Source organism: Pseudophryne corroboree, chromosome 1 (assembly GCF_028390025.1).
Source record: "Pseudophryne corroboree isolate aPseCor3 chromosome 1, aPseCor3.hap2, whole genome shotgun sequence".
NCBI lineage: Eukaryota > Metazoa > Chordata > Amphibia > Anura > Myobatrachidae > Pseudophryne > Pseudophryne corroboree.
Genome location: NC_086444.1, coordinates 1,075,937,692 through 1,075,962,297, shown reverse-complemented (window position 1 = coordinate 1,075,962,297; position 24,606 = coordinate 1,075,937,692). Strand labels below are relative to the sequence as shown.

Below are 24,606 nucleotides of genomic sequence, written 5' to 3'. Positions count from 1 at the left end.
GTATCTCACACATCGCACAGTACAGTATATAGGGTGTATAATCCCCAGGTGTATCACTCACATCGCACAGTACAGTATATAGGGTGTATAATCCCCAGGTGTATCTCACACATTGCTCAGTACAGATTACAGGATGTATAATCACCAGGTGTATCTCACACATCGCTCAGTACAGTATATAGGGTGTATAATCCCCAGGTGTATCTCACACATCGCTCAGTACAGATTACAGGATGTATAATCACCAGGTGTATCACACATCGCTCAGTACAGTATATATGGTGTATAATCCCCAGTTGTATCTCACACATCGCACAGTACAGTATATAGGGTGCATAATCCCCAGGTGTATCTCACACATCGCTCAGTACAGTATATAGGGTGTATAATCCCCAGGTGTATCTCACACATCGCTCAGTACAGATTACAAGATGTATAATCACCAGGTGTATCTCACACATCGCTCAGTACAGTATAAAGGGTGTATAATCCCCAGGTGTATCTCACAAATCGCTCAGTACAGATTACAGGATGTATAATCACCAGGTGTATAACACACGTCGCACAGTACAGTATACAGGGTGTATAATTAATTACCAGGTGTATCACACAGTACAGTATATAGGGTGTATAATCCCCAGGTGTATCTCACCCATCACACAGTACAGTATATAGGGTGTATAATCCCCAGGTGTATCTCACACATCGCTCAGTACAGTATACAGGGTGTATAATCACCAGGTGTATCACAAACGTTGCACAGTACAGTATAAAGGGTGTATAATCACCAGGTGTATCACACGCCGCACAGTACAGTATACAGGGTGTATAATTCCCAGGTGTATCTCACACATCGCTCAGTACAGTATACAGGGTGTATAATCACCAGGTGTATCACAAATGTTGCACAGTACAGTATAAAGGGTGTATAATCACCAGGTGTATCACACACCGCACCGTACAGTATACAGGGTGTATAATCCCCAAGTATATCTCACACATCGCTCAGTACAGATTACAGGATGTATAAAATCACCAGGTGTATAACAAACGTCGCATAGTACAGTATACATACTGGTCACTACAATGCAGCAGATATTGAGCACTGATCAGGATACTAGAAGGGACACAGAGCTGCAAGATACAGCAATGGCCTACTGTACTGTACTATATGTATACTGCTGGTCACCAAAATGCTGCACTGTCCTACTATATACTGCTCACAACAATGCAGCACAGATATGGATAGTATACTTGACACAGCTGCAAGATACAGCAATGGCCTACTGTACTGTACTACTGTATATGTATACTGCTGGTCACCAAAATGCTGCACTGTCCTACTATATACTGCTCACAATAATGCAGCACAGATATGGATAGTATACTTGACACAGAGCTGCAAGATACAGCAATGGCCTACTGTACTGTACTACTATAATTATATACTGGTGGTCCCCACAATGCAGCACACTGAGCACAGATATTTGCAGCACACTGAGCACCGATATGGAGCGTTTTTCAGGCAGAGAACGTAGATATTTTCAGCACACTGAGTACAGATATTTGCAGCACACTGAGCACAGATATTTGCAGTACACTGAGCACAGATACAGAGCTTTTCAGGGAGAGAACGCAGCGACGTCCTCTCCGTTCAATCTCCAATGCACGAGTGAAAATGGCGGCGATGCGCGGCTCTTTATATAGAATATGAATCTCGCGAGAATCCGACAGCGGGATGATGACGTTCGGGCGCGTTCAGGTTAACCGAGCAAGGCGGGAAGATCCGAGGCTGCCTCGGACCCGTGTAAAATAGGTGAAGTTCGGGGGGGTTCGGACCTCAACGAACCGAACCCGCTCATCTCTACTTTTGACATAAACCAGGTGCATATACTGCTGTTCTCTCCTGGACTAAACTGGACACAGATGCTACTGTTCTCTCCTGGAGACACCGGGCACATATACAGATGTGTCCCTCTATATCGTTGCAGCGTGTCCCAGCGCTGCCAATATGTGTACGCATTGTGCGTCGTCCTGCAGCCTGCTGCAGTTGCCGCCTCCCCCCCTTTGTAAGCTACGGCTTACACTCCCCCATTAAAAGCAATGAGTAGCGGGCAGCGTGCTTACACACGCCATCCGCTACCTCACGTTGTGCCCTGCTATGCTGCCTGCAGTTTGGTACAGAAAGTCAGTGTTTGAGATATTAACATTCAGAATGTTTACATGGTCGGGAGATCGACATTTTAAATGTTGACATTCACAATGTGTGCATTGCCAGAATATTGACATTGTGTTGTGAATGGCGACAGTAGAAAAGTCGTCCATGCAGATTTTCATTGACAAGGTGAATATACAAAAACCTAACCCTTATTGCAGTCTAAACCTAGTCGCAGCCTAACTCTAAACCTAACCAGATCCTAACCCTAATTACAGTAACCCGATACCTAGAGTAACACTAATTGCAACCTAAATCTAACCCCCACCCTAATTAGTGGAAAAAATTATCTGTGGACATTCTGTTGTTGACATTCACAATGTTGATATTATGTCATGTCAATATTTTGTCATTGTCAACATTCTGAATGTCAATATTCAGACCACGTCAAGATTCTGGTGTTGACATTCTGAATATTAACATTTTGGCCGATATTCAATTGTTTTGTGCCCCCAATCTCCCGTCTAAAGTGACGGGAGATCATGGGGCACAACTCAATTGTTTTCTTTTTTTTTTTGTGCTGATTGCACCCATAAAGGTCTGGTTTAGACGCGTAAAGCAGCTAAATTCGACCAAAGTGCTGGGCATGATAGCGAAAAGTGCTGTTTGGTCACCCAAACAGGTAACTTTTTGTGAATTTCAGCTTGCCACCCCCGGAGGGGGGGAGGGGGGTGAGCTGATATGCAGATGCTTGCAGCCATTGAGCCTGAATGAAGCTACAATTTAATAGCTACGTTTGGGCACCATCTAGTGGCTGCCAGCAGACAAACATTTGAATTCCGCCCTATGAATGTATGCTACTCATATGCTGCATGCACCATATGATAAATCCAGCTCTGCACACTTAGCAAATGTGGGCATAATTCATGTTTGCATGCAGCTGCAAATTATTAGACTACGGAATTGCTAAGCATCACAAGTCAAAAGGGTTCCAGTCTATAGATAGACAGTTAAAGGATAGACAGTCATTAGTTAGACAGTGATGGTCGACAGTCAAAAGATAGACAGGGTCAAAAGTCAGACAGGGTCAAAAGTCAGACAGTCAAAAGCTTGACAGGGTCAAAAGTCAGACAGTCCAAAGTCAGACATTCAAAAGACCGACAGGGCCATAAGTCAGACACAATTTTTTTTTTGCTGTGTTTTTTTAAAATTTTTGCCTCCTTTACTATCCATGTAACAAACTATTACCTTTTAGTAAAGTTGTGGTGAGCGAAGCGAGACACCGAGCCCGAAGCGTGGCGAATGTAGTGAACCCGCGAGGGGACACATTTCACCAAATTTGGGTTAAAAATGTTTAAAACCACAAAAAAAAATATATTTTTTGTGTCTGACTTATGACCCTGTCTGACATTTGACTGTCTGACTTGTGACCCTGTCTGCCATTTGACCCTGTCAGACTTCTGGCTGTCTGACTTTTGACTGTCTGACTTTTGACCTTGTACGACTTTTGACCCTGTCTATCTTTTGACTGTCGACCATATGGTGTCTAACTAATGACTGTCTATCTTTTAACTGTCTATGTGCTATACCACACCCAAGTCAAAATGCCACCAGAAAAGAAGATACAGGTGAAACTCAGAAAATTAGAATATTGCGCAAAAGTTCATTTATTTCAGTAATTCAACTTAAAAGGTGAAACTAATATATTCTATATACTCATTACATTCAAAGTGAGATATTTCAAGCCTTTATTTGTTATAACTTTGATGATTGCGGCTTACAGTTTAAGAAAACCCCAAATCCAAAATCTCAGAAAATTTAAATATTACATAAAAAAGGGATTTTAAATACAGAAATGTCATCCCTCTGAAAAGTATAATCATGCATATGTACTCAGTACTTGGTTTAGGCCCCTTATGCATGAATTACTGCCTCAATGTGGCATGGCATGGGTTCTATCAGCCTGTGGCACTGCTGAGGTGTTATGGAAGACCAGGATGCTTCAATAGCGGCCTTCAGCTCTTCTGCAGCATTCAGTCTCATGTCTCTCATCTTTCTCTTGGCAATGCCCTATAGATTCTCTTTTTTCTTTAGCCCACGTAAGACGCTTCTGATGTTTGTTGCTCAGGAGCGACTTGACAAGAGGAATATGACATTTGAAGCCCATGTCCAGGATCCGTCTGTGTGTGGTGGCTCTTGATGCACTAACTCCAGCCTCAGTCACTCCTTGTGAAGCTCTCCCACACTTTTGTGACAAGAAATAAAAAGAACTGTCCTCAGTTGGTCCAAAGTCCTCTTTTCAGATGAGAGCAGATTTTGCCCCTCATTTGAAAACCAAGGTCCCAGAGTATGGAGGAAGAATGGAGAGGCACACAATCCAAGATGCTTGAAGTCCAGTGTGAAGTGTCCACAACCTGCGTTGATTTGGGGAGCCATGTAATTTGCTGGTGTTGGTCCACTGTGCTTTATTAAGTCCAGAGTCAACACAGCCATCTACCAGGACATTTTAGAGCACTTCATGCTTCCGTCAGCAGACAAGCTTTATGAAGATGCTGACTTCATTTTCCAGCAGGACTTGGCACCTACCCACACTGTCAAAAGTACCAAAACCTGGTTCAATGACCGTGGGATTACTGTGCTGGATTGGCCAGCAAACTCGCCTGACCTGAACCCTATAGAGAATCTATGGGGCATTGCCAAGAGAAAGATGAGAGACAAGAGACAGAACAATGCAGAAAAGCTGAAGCCCGTTATTGAAGCATCCTGCTCCTCCATAATACCTCAGCAGTGCCACAGGCTGATAGAATCCATGCCACGCTGCATTGAGGCAGTAATTCATGCAAAAGGGGCCCAAACCAAGTACTGAGTACATATGCATGATTATGCTTTTCAGAGGGAGAACATTTCTGTATTTAAAATCCTTTTTTTATTGATTTTATGTAGTATTCTAATTTTCTGAGATTTTGGGTTTTCTTAAGCTGTAAACCACAATCATCAAAATTGTAACAAATAAAGGCTTAAAATATCTCACTTTGCATGTGATAAAGCTAAATATTTATCGTATATAAAACACTTTAAGAGGTCTAAGAACACTGTACGCTATCTACGTAAGAAGTACCGTAAGGGTACGCAAGTTGTGTAGCGATCGCTCAACCGTAGTCGAGACGCTCAAGCGTCACGTTCGCTTACGGCCCAGTGATCACAGGCAGGCACGCTATTGGCTGCCGACTAACGTAATGATTCGCTATAGCGTAGCGTACGCTCGGGACCACGAGGAGATCACCAGCGGTGGAGACGCTTACAACGTTAAACCTTTATATCTATACCTTTAACGATGAGATACACAGTATACCTTAGTGTGGAGACAGAGTGTAAGTGCAACCTGGTGTAACCTGATTAACTACAAAGCTGCTTGAGCGTCACCGACGCTCAGAGAATACTTAACCCTTATAAAGAATACACAGATACCTGGGCTTAGGGTCCAAAACCTATTATATGTATTATAACTATTATACTTGCAAAAAGAATCACAGTACAAATGATACACTACAATATAACATAAACCAACTAACCAGATAAACTACAAAGGAAATACAATACAATACAATTAAAGGAAAATACGAGAGAGATAGAGAGAGAGAGAGAGAGATGGCTCACAGTAAGACAATATGATTACGGAGAAAACTTACGCACAAGGGGAAACGATCGCATGCGCCTCGATATCCAGCTCCCGATTATCAGCAATGAGAACCGTTGAAGAGAGTGAACTTGGATATGGTCGGCTTGCCTATTTATGCCCCACACACAATACAATTCAATGGTCCCTACAATCTCATTGTTCATTGGACACAGGAATTCGGCTTCGCATTATAACAAAAGGTCATAGGTTGATTCATACAGGTGGGCTGTGACTATTTCCAACTGCTCAGGTGGGAGGGAAACTGGGTTTCCCGCCGCATGGGTAATAAAGTGCGAATAAAGTAAATGTTCATAAACTTCTTATGTCCATAACTATTCGCACGAGCGATTGATCTGCTTCAAACCAACACCGGAATATTTCTAATTAAATATTCTTCCGATGGATACTAAACACCACTGTATTACTCCTGTCTGACCCTTCGTATCAAACAAAGAGGGATTCCTCTGTTCATAAACATTCTATATTAACCAAACTTTCAGAATCTATCAAAGGGACCATGATCTACAAAATACATTATTAGTGAAAATATGTAATGATTGAGTCGCACGCTACGATCGCATAAACTCTACCGTAAATACGCATACCATGCGCCTGCGGGTGCCCGCGACTGTGAGTATGCGCACGTACGGGAGAGCGTACGCATGCGCAGCACGGACCTGTGTGAGGTGCAAATATGGTAGTGTGCATAGAGATATTTTTCTGACTTTGACAGTCCACCCTTTGGCAGTCAATAATAACTGCCACCTTCTAAAACATTTCAAAAGGAGAAAAATATATGTCAGGGGTTAATTCATTTCCATGGTTGGGTAAGGGAGGAGAGAGGAGTAGGTGGGAAGAGGGTATGACCTAGTGAGATAGCAGAAGCATGTGTGTATGAGTCCATGTTTGGGGGGTCATGTATCATCGTGCCGTACGTGTTGTAAATCAAGCTTCGAGGTATTGCGAAGTATACATTTGAATTCCTTCTTATCCCGTGGTACGGGTCTGTGGATGGGCTGTCAAACTTTACCGAGCTCTTTTCGGATTTTGAACAAAATGGGGAGCACATTTTAGTTGATGATACATGAATGGGGGAATATGTGATTGCTGATATCTGTGCCTGTATTCCCTATACTATGTGTGTCATTACCTGAGGGTTGTAGAAATGAAGAAAAGACATAATTACGGTAAATGCGGTGGTATTCTATGTCAGGTTAATGTACATCTGTCGGTTGAAGTTTTGTTCGGTATCAGTTGAAAGTCGTCTTCTTTGCGCTGTGTTGCCCATTAGGTGTGAGCAAAAAGCTTTGTCAATGCCATTAGATTTACAAAAAAAATGTTGGGCTAGCGTAAGTTTAAGAATTCTAGGGAAACTGGGGATCCATGGCAAAGTTCATCAAATGTCCATATCTCAAGTGGTCAAAACTTCTTCTTTGGTCTATCCGTGGTCTGTATAGCGTCTCGTCAACTTCCTCGTCCAAGTGGGTCTTTTTATCTTGGAGAAAAACCAGAAAAACAGGTGAAAGAAACGGACCGTAGAAATCGCATTTTCATCACATCATTGTTTCTATCATTGGGTCATAAATCAAATCCAGGTTAATTACAGTTTCCTCACTCCTCAAACTCATTACCTTAGTACGACGATTGCACCTCATTAAAGCCTGACCGCATCTAAATATCAAACCGATCGTTATGATAACACCTAAGATACATAGGAGAAACTTCCCAACATCCATTATGACTCCTTGAGCCCAGTCTCCCAAACCGGAGAACCAATTTCGCGGGTTCAACCATGACACCCAACCAGTCAGCTCATTACCTACAGCAGCAAGAGTGAGATTGTGTTTTCGGCGAAATTCCCACTTCAATTGGAGAATATCGTCCATCTTTTGGTCTATGACCTCGACCGGATCCTCGGTGCTATTCGTGATATACGTGCAACACTTCACGCCGTACTGTGTTGCCAATGTAACACAATATCCGCCTGTCACTGCTGTGAGGTAATTAAGAACCATTCTATGCTGCACCAGTTCTGTTTTATAAGCTTGAAGTTCCCTTCCAGTATATCTAAACGTGTCATCATACATTTCAGTGATATTATCTAACAAATTTGCGAGCGCCGATATGTATTTATAATTTAGCACTCCTCTAGCGGTGCGGGTGAAATCTAACGCGATTAAGAATTGAATCCCGGTGGATTCACTTATCAGATCAGAGGCCGGATGCTCTGTCTTCTCTATCTGGTGCCTTTTAACAACGTGCTCGTAATGGGTGTGAGTATAAGGAGCTTGGGCACCACGATGTATGTCTTTCATTTTATCATGTGTTACAGTCATTACTTCAGGCAATACTTTTCCAATATAACACAATCCTTCAGAGTTTGGGGCAAGCCACTTGTACGCCTTTCTCCCGCATATGAAATATGCATCATCGGGGAGAACATATGGGACGGAGAAGGACATAACCATATTACACACCTTCCAGGTGAAATCTCCTAACCCTAATTCTTCCATCTGCTTAATACACGTATCAGGTTGTACGATATGTGCACAGTATCCTGGTGATACTTCTCCAACTCTCGTAATCCTATTTCCTAAGGTGTACCTATACCGGAAAGATTTTCCTCTACTGGCTATGTGGCGTACAAGCTCTGTATCTGTAGGCATTCTATCTGCTCTATGCGAAAAGGTCATGGTGTGATTACTCATTGACACTTCCCAGTTTCCCGGCTTTCTGGGATTGGAGATGTTGAAACATAATAGGGACCTATCCACATGGTATTGGTGGAGCTTCAAACTAGGAGGGCTGGAGATATTAAACCTCCTGTCCACCGGTCTCCCACCATTTAACTCAAGTACCTCCCCTATCGTTAAAGGAAATGGTACTAGCCCTGATTTGCTATGACCTTGAGGTACTTGAGAGCATACCCAACAATCTGTTTTGTTTAACACATTACCCACTAAGGAGTGATAGTCACTCAATGGATGCCGGTCCATATGGATATTAAAACTGGATTGGCATTTCTTAATGCACCCATCTTCAATGACATTGTTACAGAGCCTACAGATACAGTTTTCCTCAGCTAACAATCCGTCACAATTTCTTCTATGGTCAATGCTATCGGATCGTTTTCTGATACTCGCCTTTGCTTGTTGGTTAGGTTGATCCTGGAAAACTACGCCTCCATCTTTATCATCAGAACCCATTCCAGAACCTCTATCGACCTCCATGGTACTCTCGCCGGAACAGACCGCTCTGGTCAACACCATGGTCAACAGGAAAATCCGGATCACAGTCTCTTGGGGCAAGTCCATCTTATAGGAGGAAATGGAGAAGAATGAGAAGGAGGAAAAAGAAATTTGAGGGAGAGGGGATGGGAAGTGGAGGAAAATAATAAAAGGGAGTGGGGAGTCGACAGCAGCTCTCGGTCTTCAAGGCTCAGGTGCCGCCTCAGTCCTCCTGGAACAGACACTCCAGTGATACAACCTCTACCGTCTGTTCCTTATCACGGGACTTCTCTGGATCAGCAACCTTCTTGCAGTGGGATGAATGGACCCAAGTCTCTCTCTCAGCAACCTTCAGTGCTGTAGTGCTAGTCAATAAGACCTGGTATGGTCCTTCCCATCTGTCAATAAGGCAACCTGAGCGTAGAAAATTCCGTATCATTACATAATCCCCAGGTTCAATGTCATGACAATTACTATCAGGTAAATCAGGAATCACCAACTTTAGATTATCATTTTGATTCCTTAACTGTTTACTCATGTTAATCAAGTACTTTACAGTTACTTCATTGTTACATTTCAAATCATCCTGAGGGTTAATCATAACATGCGGTTGTCGACCAAACAAGATTTCAAAGGGAGACAGATTAAGAGGGGACCTGGGAGTGGTTCTGATACTATACAATACAATGGGTAAAGCTTCTGGCCATGTCAATCCTGTCTCTGCCATCACTTTACTCAATTTATTTTTAATAGTGCTGTTCACTCTTTCGACCTTCGCACTCGCCTGTGGACGGTACGGAGTGTGCAGCTTGCTATCAATTCCCATCAACTTACACATTCCTTGAAAGACATCACCTGTAAAATGGGTACCCCTATCACTTTCGATTATTCTAGGGATACCATATCTACATACAAATTCCTGCACAATTTTCTTAGCAGTAAACATAGCGGTATTTGTAGCCGCAGGAAATGCTTCGACCCAATTTGAGAAAACATCTATACAAACAAGTACATATTTCAAATTCCTACAAGGGGGTAATTGTATAAAGTCAATTTGTATTACCTGGAAAGGGCCGCCGGCAGGTGGGATATGGGATGGTTCTGTAGGTATTGCCTTTCCAATATTCTTTCTCAAACAGGTAAGGCATGACATTGCTCTTTTACTCGCATGAGAGGAGAATCCTGGGGCGCACCAATAGGCTCTTACCAATTTGCACATCCCTTCCTTGCCTAGATGAGTCAGCCCGTGAGCTGCTTCAGCCAGACATGGAAGATATGCTCTGGGGGCCACTGTTTTACCATGTCCATCCGTCCAGAGTCCTGAGGACTCCTGGCCACATCCCTTTGCCTTCCAGACTGCCTTTTCCTGTGTGGAACACAAATTTTGCATTTCACACAACTTCTGTGTGTTAATGGTATTAAATACAATCAATTGTGTGGTGTCTGTCTGTATGGGGGTAGCAGCTGCTAACTTAGCAGCTTCGTCTGCTCGGCTGTTACCAAGTGATACCGGGTCTTGGCTATATGTGTGTGCTTTACATTTGATAACAGCCACTCTGTCGGGTTCCTGTATCGCTGTTAGAAGCCTTTTTATGTGAGCTGCATGCGCTACCGGTGTACCAGCTGCCGTCATGAAATTTCTGAGGCGCCATAGGGCTCCGAAATCATGGACTACTCTGAATGCGTATCTAGAATCGGTGTAGATATTGGCTGACTTACCCTTAGCCAATTCACATGCTCTGGTTAGGGCGACCAGTTCAGCAACCTGGGCTGAGTGAGGTGGGCCTAGCGGTTCCGCTTCTATGGTGTCTTGGTCATCTACGACTGCGTATCCAGTACACAAGTCTCCCGAGTCTGACTGTCTATGGCAACTACCGTCCGTGTAGAACGTGAGTTCTGCATCTTTCAGTGGGTTGTCACTGATGTCAGGCCTTGTGGTAAAATTTTGGGTCAAATATTCCATACAATCATGTGTATCTTCCTTTGTATTAAATCCTCCTTCCCCATCACTCTCACCTTCCACCCTTTGTGCCTGACCAGGCACACCAGGGAGATACGTTGCAGGATTTAATGCACTGCATCTCCTTATGGTGATGTTTACGGGGGCCATTAGTGCCAATTCCCATCTTGTAAACCTCGCTGATGAGACGTGTCTGGTTTGGGCAGAATTCAATAAGGCTGATACTGCATGTGGCGTATAGATTGTGAGGTTGTGGCCTAGCACGACATCTTCGCGTTTTGTCACTAGCAATGCTATCGCAGCAACGCTTCGCAAGCATGTGGGGAGGGATCGCGCTACCGTGTCTAGCTGAGCGCTGTAGTATGCAACTGGCCTGCTGGCATCACCGTGTTTTTGGGTTAGTACACCTGCCGCGCAACCAGCACTTTCTGTTCCGTATAGTTCAAAGGGTTTCCCATAGTCTGGCATACCTAGTGCTGGTGCCTGCGTTAGGCACTGTTTGAGTCTCTCAAATGCTGTTTCGGACTCGTCTGTATGCGAAATCCTATCAGGTTTGTTTGAGGAGACCATTTCCTGCAAAGGTAACGCCAAAATGGAAAACCCTGGGATCCAATTACGGCAATACCCACACATTCCTAAAAACGTTCTGATCTGTTGCTGGGTTTGTGGCAGAGTCATGTCTCTAATTGCTTGGATTCTATCAGCGGTCAGGTGTCTCAGTCCTTGTGTTAGACAGTGTCCCAAATATTTTACCTTAGTTTGGCATAATTGTAACTTGTCTTTGGACACCTTGTGTCCGGTGTCTGAAAGATGAAACAGGAGCTGTTTCGTATCCTTCAGAGATGCTTTCAGTGAATCTGAACACAGTAATAAATCGTCCACATACTGTATCAATACTGATCCACTGTCTGGTTGGAAAGACTGTAAACAATCATGCAAAGCCTGAGAAAATATACTTGGACTATCTATGAAACCTTGGGGTAATCGAGTCCACGTGTATTGGACTCCTCTGTATGTGAATGCAAACAAATATTGGCTGTCAGGGTGCAGAGGTACCGAAAAGAAAGCGGAGCAGAGGTCAATAACAGTGAAAAATTTGCCAGTGGGAGGGATTTGCATTAGGATGACAGCTGGATTTGGCACTACGGGGAACTGACTCTCAACTATTTTGTTAATCCCCCTTAGATCCTGCACTAGTCTGTAACCCCTCCCCCCACTCTTTTTCACAGGGAAGATGGGACTATTAGCAGTGCTGGACGTTCTTACCAGAATGCCCTGTTGTAGCAAGCGCTCTATTACTGGGTAAACTCCTAACTCCACCTCTGGCTTCAGAGGGTACTGTGGGATTTTTGGAGCTATCCTACCATCTTTTACTTGTACCACTACTGGAGCTACGTTTGCCATTAATCCAGTGTCTTGTCCGTCTTTTGTCCAAAGTGACTCTGGTATCTGAGATGTCATCTCTTCTATTTGGGATGGATTCCTATTTGTCATAATGGTATGTGACATTAATTTTGATGGGGAGTCTAACATGTCTCGCACTTCCTGAGCGTGTTTCTCAGGTATGTCCAAGAATACACCTTCAGGAGTACAATAAATGACGCACCCCATTTTACACAGTAAGTCTCTTCCCAGGAGATTGGTTGGTGCCGATGCAGCCAGCAAAAAGGAATGCTTGGTATGCAAAGGCCCTATTGTAATCTCGGCTGGTTTGCTAACAGGGTAGTGCTGGACTACTCCTGTTACTCCCATGGCTGGAATTGTCCTACCAGTGGTTCTCATGCCCACTGTCGAATTTATCACTGACTTGGCCGCCCCTGTGTCTACAAGAAAGTTTAAAGTTTTACCAGCTACATTAATTGCGATCTCGGGTTCACTTCCAAGGTTGGCAATTAATTTTACTGGCTGCAGATTACAGGTATGGCCACACCCCTATTGGGTATGGTGACCTCCCTGAATCCCGCTGGCAGCAACTACTTGTGAGGGAGATAGTTGGGAACTACCAGAGGCATGCCAGTCTCTGTTTGGGGGATATCTTTTTGTTTCCCCTGTATGTGGCTCATAACTCCGTTTCTGCGGACCTTGCTCCCAATGTCGTGTGTCGTGTCGTTGTCTAGGGGGTTGGTATGAGTTTCGTGGATTCTTTACTCTACAATCTCGTGCCATGTGTCCCTGTTTGTGACAAGAATAACAAGTAACCATACTTGACTTACCCACAGGATTTGGTGATACAAACAAAGGCTGCCTTGTGGTCAGAGCCTGTATACTTACTGACATTAATTTATCACCCTGTTGTTCCCTGTGTCTGGTGATGTTTCTATCGTGATCAATAGCAGCCTCTCTCAAAGTAGCCACAGACAGACCTCGCCAACATGGTTGTGTGGTCTGTACCCTAGTCTTCAATGACTCTTTTAAACCATCCATCAGTACCGATACTGCTACTTCCCGATGGTTTGTGTCTGTTTTAATGTCCTCTATGCCTGTGTATTTTGCCATTTCTAATAATGCTCTGTGAAAATACTCTGCAGCTGTCTCTGACTCCTTCTGTTTAATGGAGAATATCTTATTCCATTTAGCTACTGCTGGGAAATACTCTTTTAGCTGCAAGTTTATTCTTTTCACATTATCTTGGTTGTACACATCTGTAAGAGGTACATCATGATCTAGTCCGCAATCAGCTAAAAATTGAGTTGCGTCGACATTTGAGGGTAAACATGCTCTCAGCAATATCTGCCAGTCTTTATTGTTGGGCTCTGCAGTGTTACCTAAGTCTCTGATGTATTTTTGACTGGCAACTAAGTCTTTTCTAGGGTCAGGAAATTCAGACACTGGTCCTTAATTCCATTCGGGAAAATGGGGTGTACATGGCAATGTTCCTAATGGGAGTGGCTCCTGATGCGTCTGTTTTCCCATTTGGCACTGCTATTACTCTAACAGGTGTAATTCTAACAACCTCATTCTGTGTAGATTCTACAGGCTGTGGTGAAATAGTCTCAGCATAATGCATGGTGCCGTACTTACCAGTTGATACGACCTCACCTATCCCTCCGCTAGGGGCCTTTACTAATCTCGTGGGTGGAGCTGTGCCTACTGTGGTCTCTGCTATGGTGGCTGCTAGAGAGAGCGCTGAAATCGTTGCCGATTCGTCCTCTTGATCACACTCCTGAGGAAAGTTCAAAACAGGGTACAACTTGCACGGGTTAATACTTGCATGGGTTAATGGGTTAACATTATCATTAACATTTACACAGTTACTAAGTGGTTTTGTGTTACACCTCAGTGCGTCTTTCTCCGCAATCAACTTCTCTCCTGATATATATGGTGGCGGTGGGGCCGTGGCAATCAGTTTTCTGTTAGAGCCAGATCCCGCCGCCTGAGCCAAACCTCTCTGTATCTCACCTTCCTGTTGCCACAACTGTAAATAATCATAATGCTGGATTCGTCTCTTTGTTGATTTTATGAGACATATCCTCCTCCTTAAATTTTGTAACACTTCTGAGCTGAAGCTCCCTACTCTTGGGAATTTCTCCCCGTCATGTACAGTCATTCTCTCCCATTCATCACATAAAGTTTCTGTGTGACTTCCATATTTCTCACACATTATATACCTGGCCGACCCAATTGGTCGGACCACTGAATCAACCCGAACCGAGGTTGATCGCCCCCTACCTGAACAAGTGGCCCCCATAGTTCGAAAGTGTTGCTTTATTTAGCCAACCCTTTACGCAAAACCAAATGTCAACAATAGGCTGACGGTGGCGGTTTACCGAGTACCCCACTCACTCGCCCACGCCGACCAATACGACCTGATCACACCGATATGGTGCTGGCGTACTCGACCTAGGGCCCCTGCGACCTGAACCTCTATTTACTGGAACCTGCGAGGGTTATCCGAAGAACACTTACTCTTTCCAGTAACTATTGGTTGCTGGATAGTTCCTGAGTGAGCAGCGAACTTCCCTTAAAATAAAAAAATTACACAAATCACGTTAGAGTGTACAGATAGCGTTTGTGACCCCTTTACTCTAATGGTATTAGGTCAGATTACTAACTACTGCACACACTTACGTGCGGTCCAGTCGTTCAGTACACAAACAACTAAGCTTATGTACGGAAAGACCAATGGAATCGAAACTTACGACTGCGAATTCCTTCAGCCAGAGCTTATATGGCCTATATGGGTGTTGCACCAACCCTTTTCGGTGTTGTGCCTGTGAACTGTATAGCGGACTTCCTTGTCGGCTGTACCTGGACCTCCTGGTCTGCTATGACCTCCTGGTCTTGTTACAGTATGACCTCCTGGTCTTGTTACAGTATGACCTCCTGGTCTGCTATACTCTAATGCTCAAAATTGTATTTTTAACCAGAGATGCCTCCCTAGCCACCGTGCACGTCACTTACACGCATGTACCTCACGAGTACTCGACTTTTCTTGTGGTTCAACCTTTAAAAATTGTAAAAACACTCACTCATCACATGTACACTTTTGTTTCTATTTCTATTTCTGCGCAGAAATTTTTCTTCAGATCAGGTGTGTTACCAATTAGGAGCAGGATCTGTTAATTAAAATTTCGGACACCCAAAAATAGACTTGCGTTATTTCTCGCCTCGCGTTATTTATCGCTTTGCGTTAAAAATCAACTTATCGTGACTTGAGCTACGTGGGCGTAACCGGACGCTCCGTTGCGTAACGTACGCTGCGTGCGTCGGCCTTTGGATTGCGTACGCAAGTCTTTGTTAGAGACACGTATACGCAAAGCAAAGATCCACCGTAACACAATTTATACTTTTATCAATGTAGATGATCCTTGATCATCTACCGCACAACACACTGACTTCGCCTTATCTCCCAGGCAAAACTGTGTGTTTGTCTATCTTTTAACTATATTACCTTTACTCTTAAACTATGAAATAACGGCAAATCTTTTTTTAGCACTTCTATCAACTATAAAACTGGCAGACAGGAGAGTGATATACGAAAATGAAAAAGAAATGCAGATATATATATGTGTGCGTGTGTACGCAAGACAGAAAAATAAACAGTTTTAAAAGACACTAGCGTTTTGTTCTTACCTCCGGTTCCCGGATTCCTTCAGCACTCTTTACCTAAGCGAAGCAGACGCTTATCCTGTCAGCACTACGAGGGATACAACCTCCCGCCCTTTGCTGAGGGATAATGTCTGCTGATCTACCTAGTGCAGATATGTGAAGGACGGGCGAGCCGCCAATTGATAAAGCTAAATATTTATTGTATATAAAACACTTTAAGAGGTCTAAGAACACTGTACGCTATCTACGTAAGAAGTACCGTAAGGGTACGCAAGTTGTGTAGCGATCGCTCAACCGTAGTCGAGACGCTCAAGCGTCACGTTCGCTTACGGCCCAGTGATCACAGGCAGGCACGCTATTGGCTGCCGACTAACGTAATGATTCACTATAGCGTAGCGTACGCTCGGGACCACGAGGAGATCACCAGCGGTGGAGACGCTTACAACGTTAAACCTTTATATCTATACCTTTAACGATGAGATACACAGTATACCTTAGTGTGGAGACAGAGTGTAAGTGCAACCTGGTGTAACCTGATTAACTACAAAGCTGCTTGAGCGTCACCGACGCTCAGAGAATACTTAACCCTTATAAAGAATACACAGATACCTGGGCTTAGGGTCCAAAACCTATTATATGTATTATAACTATTATACTTGCAAAAAGAATCACAGTACAAATGATACACTACAATATAACATAAACCAACTAACCAGATAAACTACAAAGGAAATACAATACAATACAATTAAAGGAAAATACGAGAGAGATAGAGAGAGAGAGAGAGAGAGAGATGGCTCACAGTAAGACAATATGATTACGGAGAAAACTTACGCACAAGGGGAAACGATCGCATGCGCCTCGATATCCAGCTCCCGATTATCAGCAATGAGAACCGTTGAAGAGAGTGAACTTGGATATGGTCGGCTTGCCTATTTATGCCCCACACACAATACAATTCAATGGTCCCTACAATCTCATTGTTCATTGGACACAGGAATTCGGCTTCGCATTATAACAAAAGGTCATAGGTTGATTCATACAGGTGGGCTGTGACTATTTCCAACTGCTCAGGTGGGAGGGAAACTGGGTTTCCCGCCGCATGGGTAATAAAGTGCAAATAAAGTAAATGTTCATAAACTTCTTATGTCCATAACTATTCGCACGAGCGATTGATCTGCTTCAAACCAACACCGGAATATTTCTAATTAAATATTCTTCCGATGGATACTAAACACCACTGTATTACTCCTGTCTGACCCTTCGTATCAAACAAAGAGGGATTCCTCTGTTCATAAACATTCTATATTAACCAAACTTTCAGAATCTATCAAAGGGACCATGATCTACAAAATACATTATTAGTGAAAATATGTAATGATTGAGTCGCACGCTACGATCGCATAAACTCTACCGTAAATACGCATACCATGCGCCTGCGGGTGCCCGCGACTGTGAGTATGCGCACGTACGGGAGAGCGTACGCATGCGCAGCACGGACCTGTGTGAGGTGCAAATATGGTAGTGTGCATAGAGATATTTTTCTGACTTTGACACATGTAACGAGTCTATATAATATATTTAGTTTCACCTTTTAAGTTGAATTACTGAAGTAAATGAACTTTTGCAAGATATTCTAATTTTCTGAGTTTCACCTGTAGATGCCCAACAGAGCCATCATCAACTCATTCGCATCTGCGTACAAATACAGTAAGCAGACTATACGATATAACAAGGAACATCGACTGCACGGGTAGCCGTATCACTATGCAGATTGGATACAGCATACTGTACATGATTGCAGCTGACAGTATATATATGCTCCCTGAAAACAGCTATGACACGACTGCATTTTTGCTGCCATTCCCTGTTGCCTCCCCCAAACACTCCCTTCCTGTCAATAACTCTGCGGTCGCAGCACATGCGCAATCTGCTGATAATCATGCTGTTGCGTAAACATCTGCATTGTGCACAAACATGAATTATGCCCTGTATCTTTAACCCAAGATGCATGTTGCACTTGCAATTGAAACACAAATTCCATCAAGTTCAGCATAAACCGCATAATGAGCATACTGTACATGTTTGGAATTCCCTGCCTGAGGGAGTTGTAATGGGGGACTCAGTCAACACCTTTAAGAATGGGTTAGATAAATTCCTAATGGATAAGGATATCCAGGGTTACGGGGCATAGTCACGCACTATAGTTATTATAAAAAAGAGGGATAAAACGTAATGGGATCCGGTCTGAAGGTCGACAATGTTTAGGTCGACCACTATAGGTCGACAGTCACTAGGTCGACATGGATGGAAGGTCGACAGGGTTTCTAGGTCGACATGTGCTAGGTCGACAGGTCTAAAGGTCGACATGAGTTTTTCACATTTTTTATTTTTTTTTATTTTTTCATACTTAACGATCCACGTGTACTACGATTGGAACGGTAAAGTGTGCCGAGCGAAGCAGTAGCGGAGCGAAGGCACCATGCCCGAAGCATGGCGAGCGAGGCGAGCCATGCGAGGGGACGCAGTGCACTAATTTGGGATCCCGGTCACTTTACGAAGAAAACGACACAAAAATAATAATAATCCTCATGTCGACCTTTAGACCTGTCGACCTAGCACATGTCGACCTTCCATCCATGTCGACCTAGTGACTGTCGACCTATAGTGGTCGACCTAAACATTGTCGACCTAGACACTGTCGAGAAAACGAACCACACCCAAACGTAATGGCAGACATCAGCATCAGTCAAAATGTTATACCAAATAATCCTGCATAGGAGACCACAAATAGGTTGAACTCAATGGACAATTGTCTTTTTTCAACCTTGATACTATGTTACTATGTTACTATGTACTTTGCAATTAACATTAACATAAAGCTTCCTGGTTGTGTTATTATTATTTCACAACAGGGTGCTGAAAAGATACTCTCGATGAATGAATCAGGAGAACTTCAGGACCTGCTAATGAAGATTGAGGTGACTGAACATTTCAAAAAGATTTTACATTATTTACTGTATTACAGTTATAGTAACCAAAACACGTTTATGCAGCCACCTTCAAAAATATATTTAATTATTTATTGGAGTTGAGAGCATGGAATATTCTGATTTATGATCCTAATATTGTGTTATTTATAAACCTTCAAAAGGAGTCTTGATCAATGACATCACACCAAAAGATCAAATAAATGTAAGTGCTTTATAGTGTAAATATGAATAGATGGCATAATTTCACATTACACATGATACAGTTAAACAGTAGCCCATATACATAAACAGAGGGTTTATTAAGGCAGTTATTCTCAACCTTCTAGCTTTCCCAACAGGTCATGATTTGAGGATTTCTGTCTGTGGAAGCAGGTGGGATAATTACAGTTCTAGCCAAATTGATTAACTCACCTGTGCATGACTAAAGACCCACAAGTTGCATGACCTGTTGGAGGTACTTGAGGACTGCAGTTGGGAACCACTGTTTTAGGACATTGTGGATCCATGTACAGTACAAATGATAATTTAAAAAAAATTTTTTACAGGGAGGGTAGAGATATAATTATGACAATGGAGGTGTAATGACAGAGCTGTCCGTACTGTGGCCCTCATTCCAAGTTGATCGCTTGCTGCCGTTTTTCTCAGCGCAGCAATCAGGTTATTACGGCACGCGCATCGTATGGGTAAAAACAGCATTGTTGCTGTGCAATGCTTCTAGCGACGAATCTATTCGCACAACCGATCGCAAGGAGATTGACAGAAAGAGGGCGTTTATGGGTGTCAACTGACTATTTTCTGGGAGTGGTAGGGAAAACACAGGTGTATCCAGGCAATTGCAGGGCGGGTGTCTGACATCAATTCCAGGACCGGATAGGCTGAAGTGTTCGCAAGGGCTGAGTAAGTCCAGAGCTACTCAGAAACTGCAAAAAAAACTTTTTTGTCCCGCTCGGCTGCACAAGCATTCGCACACTTGCAAAGCGAAAATACACTTCCCTAGAGGCGGCGACTATCTGATCGCTGCTCTGCAAAAAATAGCTAGCGAGCGATCAACTTGGAATGAGGGCCTGTATGTGGATATTTTATTTTTTCATTACTCATGGCAGAATTGTGAGGTGAGAAGATTTTGAGATCATCTGCAAGATTTACCTGTTACTAGAATTTATATTTCTGTATAACCATCTAAAAAAAGATTTCCAGATTAGGGGTCTGATCCTGATATAGGAATAAAGTAAGAAAAAGCCGGCTAGTTTGCAGGGTTGTAATATCCCTTTTGCACTTAAATCCAGGGTCTAATCCAGAACACCCCATTTCTGACCTGGTCTTTGCTGAGTCAGAGACGTTTACACTGCACATGGGTGCAGTAGCGTCGGGCATTTTAGCAGTAGCATTACTCTAAGTAGAGATTCCTACTCTGCCCCTTAATGTCATTGGCCTCGCCCCCCATTCAATGTCCGTGCAGCAGGAACCAGAGAGTTAAGCAGCATCCTGTCACTGTGTGCAGGTATGAGGATTTCCCCATGCTGTAAATGGGAGCTGGATCGGAAGACCCGGGTTACCCATTTACACTGCCCCTTAACCTGGGTCCTTCCCGGGACCAACCATGGAAGCTAGCTGGGTTAGATTCTCGGACTCCCGGTTCCTACCTCATGCTGGCTAATATAAGTCAGCCCAAGGGGACAGGCTAATGGCATAGTGAGACGCAATTGGCTCACCATAGCCATCTTGAATTTCAAAAATATTGCAGCTTGAAAGCCAGTCACAGCTCATGATGTCATATTTGAAAGGGATGCGGTCAAATGACCACCGGTCAGGATTCCGGCGGTCATGATGCAGACACACAGGGACTATTCCCACTTGTGGGTGTCCATGACACCCATAGAGTGGGAATAGAACCTGTGGCGAGTGCAGCAAGCCACCGAGCCCACTGTGTGGCTAGCGCAGCGAGTCGTCAAGGTGCTCATTTGCGCTTGCCCCCCCCCCCCCCCACGACATTCTGGTGGCCAGGATACTGGGGTCGGTATGCTGAGCGCCGGGATCCCGACTGCTGGCAGAACAATCCGAACCTATTTGAAATGGGTCACACAGCCACTTTGCCCATAGGGCATCAGTGGAATCCCACTAGCGCTGAACCTACGCCCGTTGCTGAACTCTTCAGTGATAGCTGATGGGGACTGTATCTTCAAGGATCTAGGCCCACCACCATGATCATGGCCTCTGCTGGGTTGTCTGCATTGGAGGATGTTGATGGGTTCTACCTTCATCTGACCCCATTGCAATTCTCTGGACCTCCTCTAGGACCTCCTATCACATGTGCCTTACCAGGGCCGTCTTAACAACAGTGTGGGCCCCTGGGCACAGCAATGCACTGGGGCCCCTACCCATTCTCCAGCGGTAGGGGTGGGGGGTGCTATCAGTGGCAACTTTGATGTCCCGTGGGTGGTAGGGGGTGTTCTATCTTCCACTCCGCATGTAGGACCTGGAGCAGTAATTTCTGCTAATCACTCTTTTTCTGCACATATGGGGCGGAAGGGAGAACACTAAACTGTAGAAGGGGGCATTGGGCTGAATGAAGGGGCCCCGGTACATGACTTCCAGGGTGGTAGGGGGTGTTTAATACGTAGGGGAGGGGTCAATAGTGGAATGGGCTTAATATTAATAATTTTCTGGTGAGAGGGCAGCGTGCTTGACTGCAGATATCAAGTTCCTGTTAAAAGATTTCTAAGCTTTGAATTTGATAAAAATCTAGAGCGTCCCACCTATCAGGATGTACTGGGGACTTGGGGATCAGAGTTCAGGAGCCAGAGCAATCCCCTGACGAATATATAAAACTGCATATTAGGCTTGGGGAGCTGGAGCAGGGACCAGCTGCTTGAAGGTTGATATCTCTGGTTCTGGGCATAGTAGAGACACGCTCCCAGTGACCACCGAAAGGAGAGAGTCCCAGCTTTTGGAGTATACCCTCAGAAAAACTCTAAGTCAGAAAGAGCCTGAGAGATCTGTCTCGGAAGAGCAATTAACAGGCTCTGATGGGGACCACTGCTTTGAAGTCGGATATCTCCGGTTCCCTAGGGCCGATTTTAAAAAATCTGGTACCCCTGGAAAGAGGGGACCCTCAGCTATCAGACTAGGCCCCTTATACTCCTGGGGCCCTTGGGAAAGTGCCCATTGAGCCCATACGAAAAGACGGCCCTGTGCCTTACGGAGAGTGGTGTGCCCTGACGTGGGCTTAGTGAGGCATATGTGTTAGCTGCCTCCCTTGGTGACTTTTTCAATGCACTGTATATGCCTGCAGTGCAGATTGGCCCCACAACACATTCCAGGCAGTTTCTGATGATCACAAGGGAAGCAGAACTCATCTACCTCCATTCTATATTTGCAGAAGCACCACAAATTTGACACCTGTTATACTCCAATGAAAATAGAAGAGTTTTCAAATAATCTGTGTTATACTGTAAATTATATCACCGATCAGTGTTAGGCTCTGCCTCCCCTGACTGCATGTCACTGATTAACACTGCTCCCATAATATCCTGTTCACTGTAAAGTGTGAGATCCATTGCAATACGTAACTATCATATACATAGATGATATTTGTGGAAGAAAATTTTGAATGCTTGCTCTGTGTTATCGTAATCATCATAATTGCTAATATGGATAAATATTGCTTAAATGGTACCACAGATTCTAAAGCGTACAAATTTTTATTCAATAATAAATTAATATAGCTAAGTATAAAATCAATTCAAGAACAATAATTGAATGCAAGAATAATGCATGAGTACAGTTAATAGTAAAGTAAAAGGGACAAGCATATAAATAGATATTGGGGGATAGGGTTTGAGAATCAGAAAGTGAGAGATTTTGTGAGAGTTCTGTTTTATTAAAGTGGCAATCATTTATATGGCAAAATCAACTTGGTTTTGCCATGTAAATGATTGCCACTTTAAAAAAACAGGAGAACTCTCACAAAATCTCTCAGTGTTGAGCTTGCAGCAGGACACAATACCACCATTTAGTGTAAGACATACAGTAACAGGGTCATACAACATGATGTAGAGAGTACCCTGCTCATGAGAGTTTACATCATACCTGCCCACTTGTTTATCCATAGATGTTGCTGGTGATTGTGGAAAGGACGGACACCTCTCAGAATTAGGCCACACCCTCTCATTGCATAGTGCCAGGAATCACAGGTCCATGAAGAGGGGGCAGGGCCATAATGATGAGATTCTCATATTATTGTGTTTTATTTGGCAATGATGTACGGTGAAGTGAGATAGAGCCTTTCCTGTCATACTTCACTATATACGCCAGTGTTCTGACTATATAAAGTATATAAAAAATACAAAGAATATATTAGAAATATCTTCTTTGTATTATTCTAATCATTTTTAGAATCAAAACTCTGCAGTAAAAAGTCTATAGGTGCATACACACTTGCTGAGAAAATGAGCTAAATCGGAGAAGTCTTGGAGATGGGAATAAGAGGGAGTTGTGGGCAGACATGGCTAAGCTATCAGGAGAAGTCTTGGAGATGAGAATGAGAGCGTTTTGGTGTTGGCAGTGAGAGGGAATTAAGAGCAGACATGGCTAAGCCATCAGAGAAGTCTTGAAGTTGGCAATGAGAAAGAGGTATGTGCCGACATGGCTAAGCCATCGAGATAAGTCTTGGAGATGGGAATGAAAGGAAGTTATGAGTGGACATGTCCATGCAGAGATACCCATATTACTCACTGTTGATTATCCATGAATTTTGAGCCATCAAACAGATTTGAAATTCAGAAAATTGCAGGGAACATTGTAATGTAATTCGAGATTTTCCTGTCGTTCCTTTCAGTCAGTACAAATAAAATGCTTTCATCATGTCACTTGAAGTGATATAGTCAATTAATATTTTTATAAACTACATCCTCCATAAATTTGATGTGTGCTAATAATGATTTTCTTTGTGTTTTTGTACAGAGAGTTCAGCACCCCCATGCATGTGCCTCTTGTGGGGGGTTTGGCTTCCTTCCTTGTCTTGTGTGCCATGGAAGCAAGATGTCAGTGTTCCGGAACTGCTTCACAGACTCTTTTAAAGCCTTAAAGTGCACAGCATGCAATGAGAACGGGCTGCAGCGCTGTAAAATATGCACTGGTTAAGGCAATCAAACATTATTTGCTAAGCCTCATTTTGCAATGGATAATTTCTTACACATTTTTTAAGGTGATATTTACATCAATAAAATGAATTTGTACTTACGTGTTCCTCAGTGTTTTATAATAATTAAATTCTGAATTCATTTGTTGTAAGAAACTAAAAACAAACATTTTAGCTGATATAAGATTTCAAAAATTGATGGCGTTGTTTTAAGGGGTTATATCTTGCATAAAGCTTATAATTCATTATGAATAGAAACAATTATATACTGTACCATCCAATTTCTGGGTCTACAGGGTGGACTCCAGATTGTCCTCATATTGGTCCTGATTCTGAGTTGCCGATGTTTACGGAAATGAGCAGTTTCTTGCTACAGTGTAATTGTCCTACAGTGTGTACACAC

General features: G+C 43.4%; 1 protein-coding gene across 1 annotated transcript in view; it reads left to right on the top strand.

The window, feature by feature from the left end:
• GRXCR1 (glutaredoxin and cysteine rich domain containing 1) overlaps nt 1-24,308 on the top strand; it is a 180,388-nt gene extending 156,080 nt beyond the window's left edge. The window contains exons 4-5 of the mRNA XM_063950661.1: nt 18,986-19,051; nt 24,026-24,308. Of these exons, the coding sequence (XP_063806731.1) occupies nt 18,986-19,051; nt 24,026-24,205 (246 nt within the window). The 3' untranslated portion in view covers nt 24,206-24,308. The remainder of the gene's footprint in view (nt 1-18,985; nt 19,052-24,025) is intronic.
• The last annotated feature ends 298 nt before the right edge of the window (nt 24,309-24,606 follow it).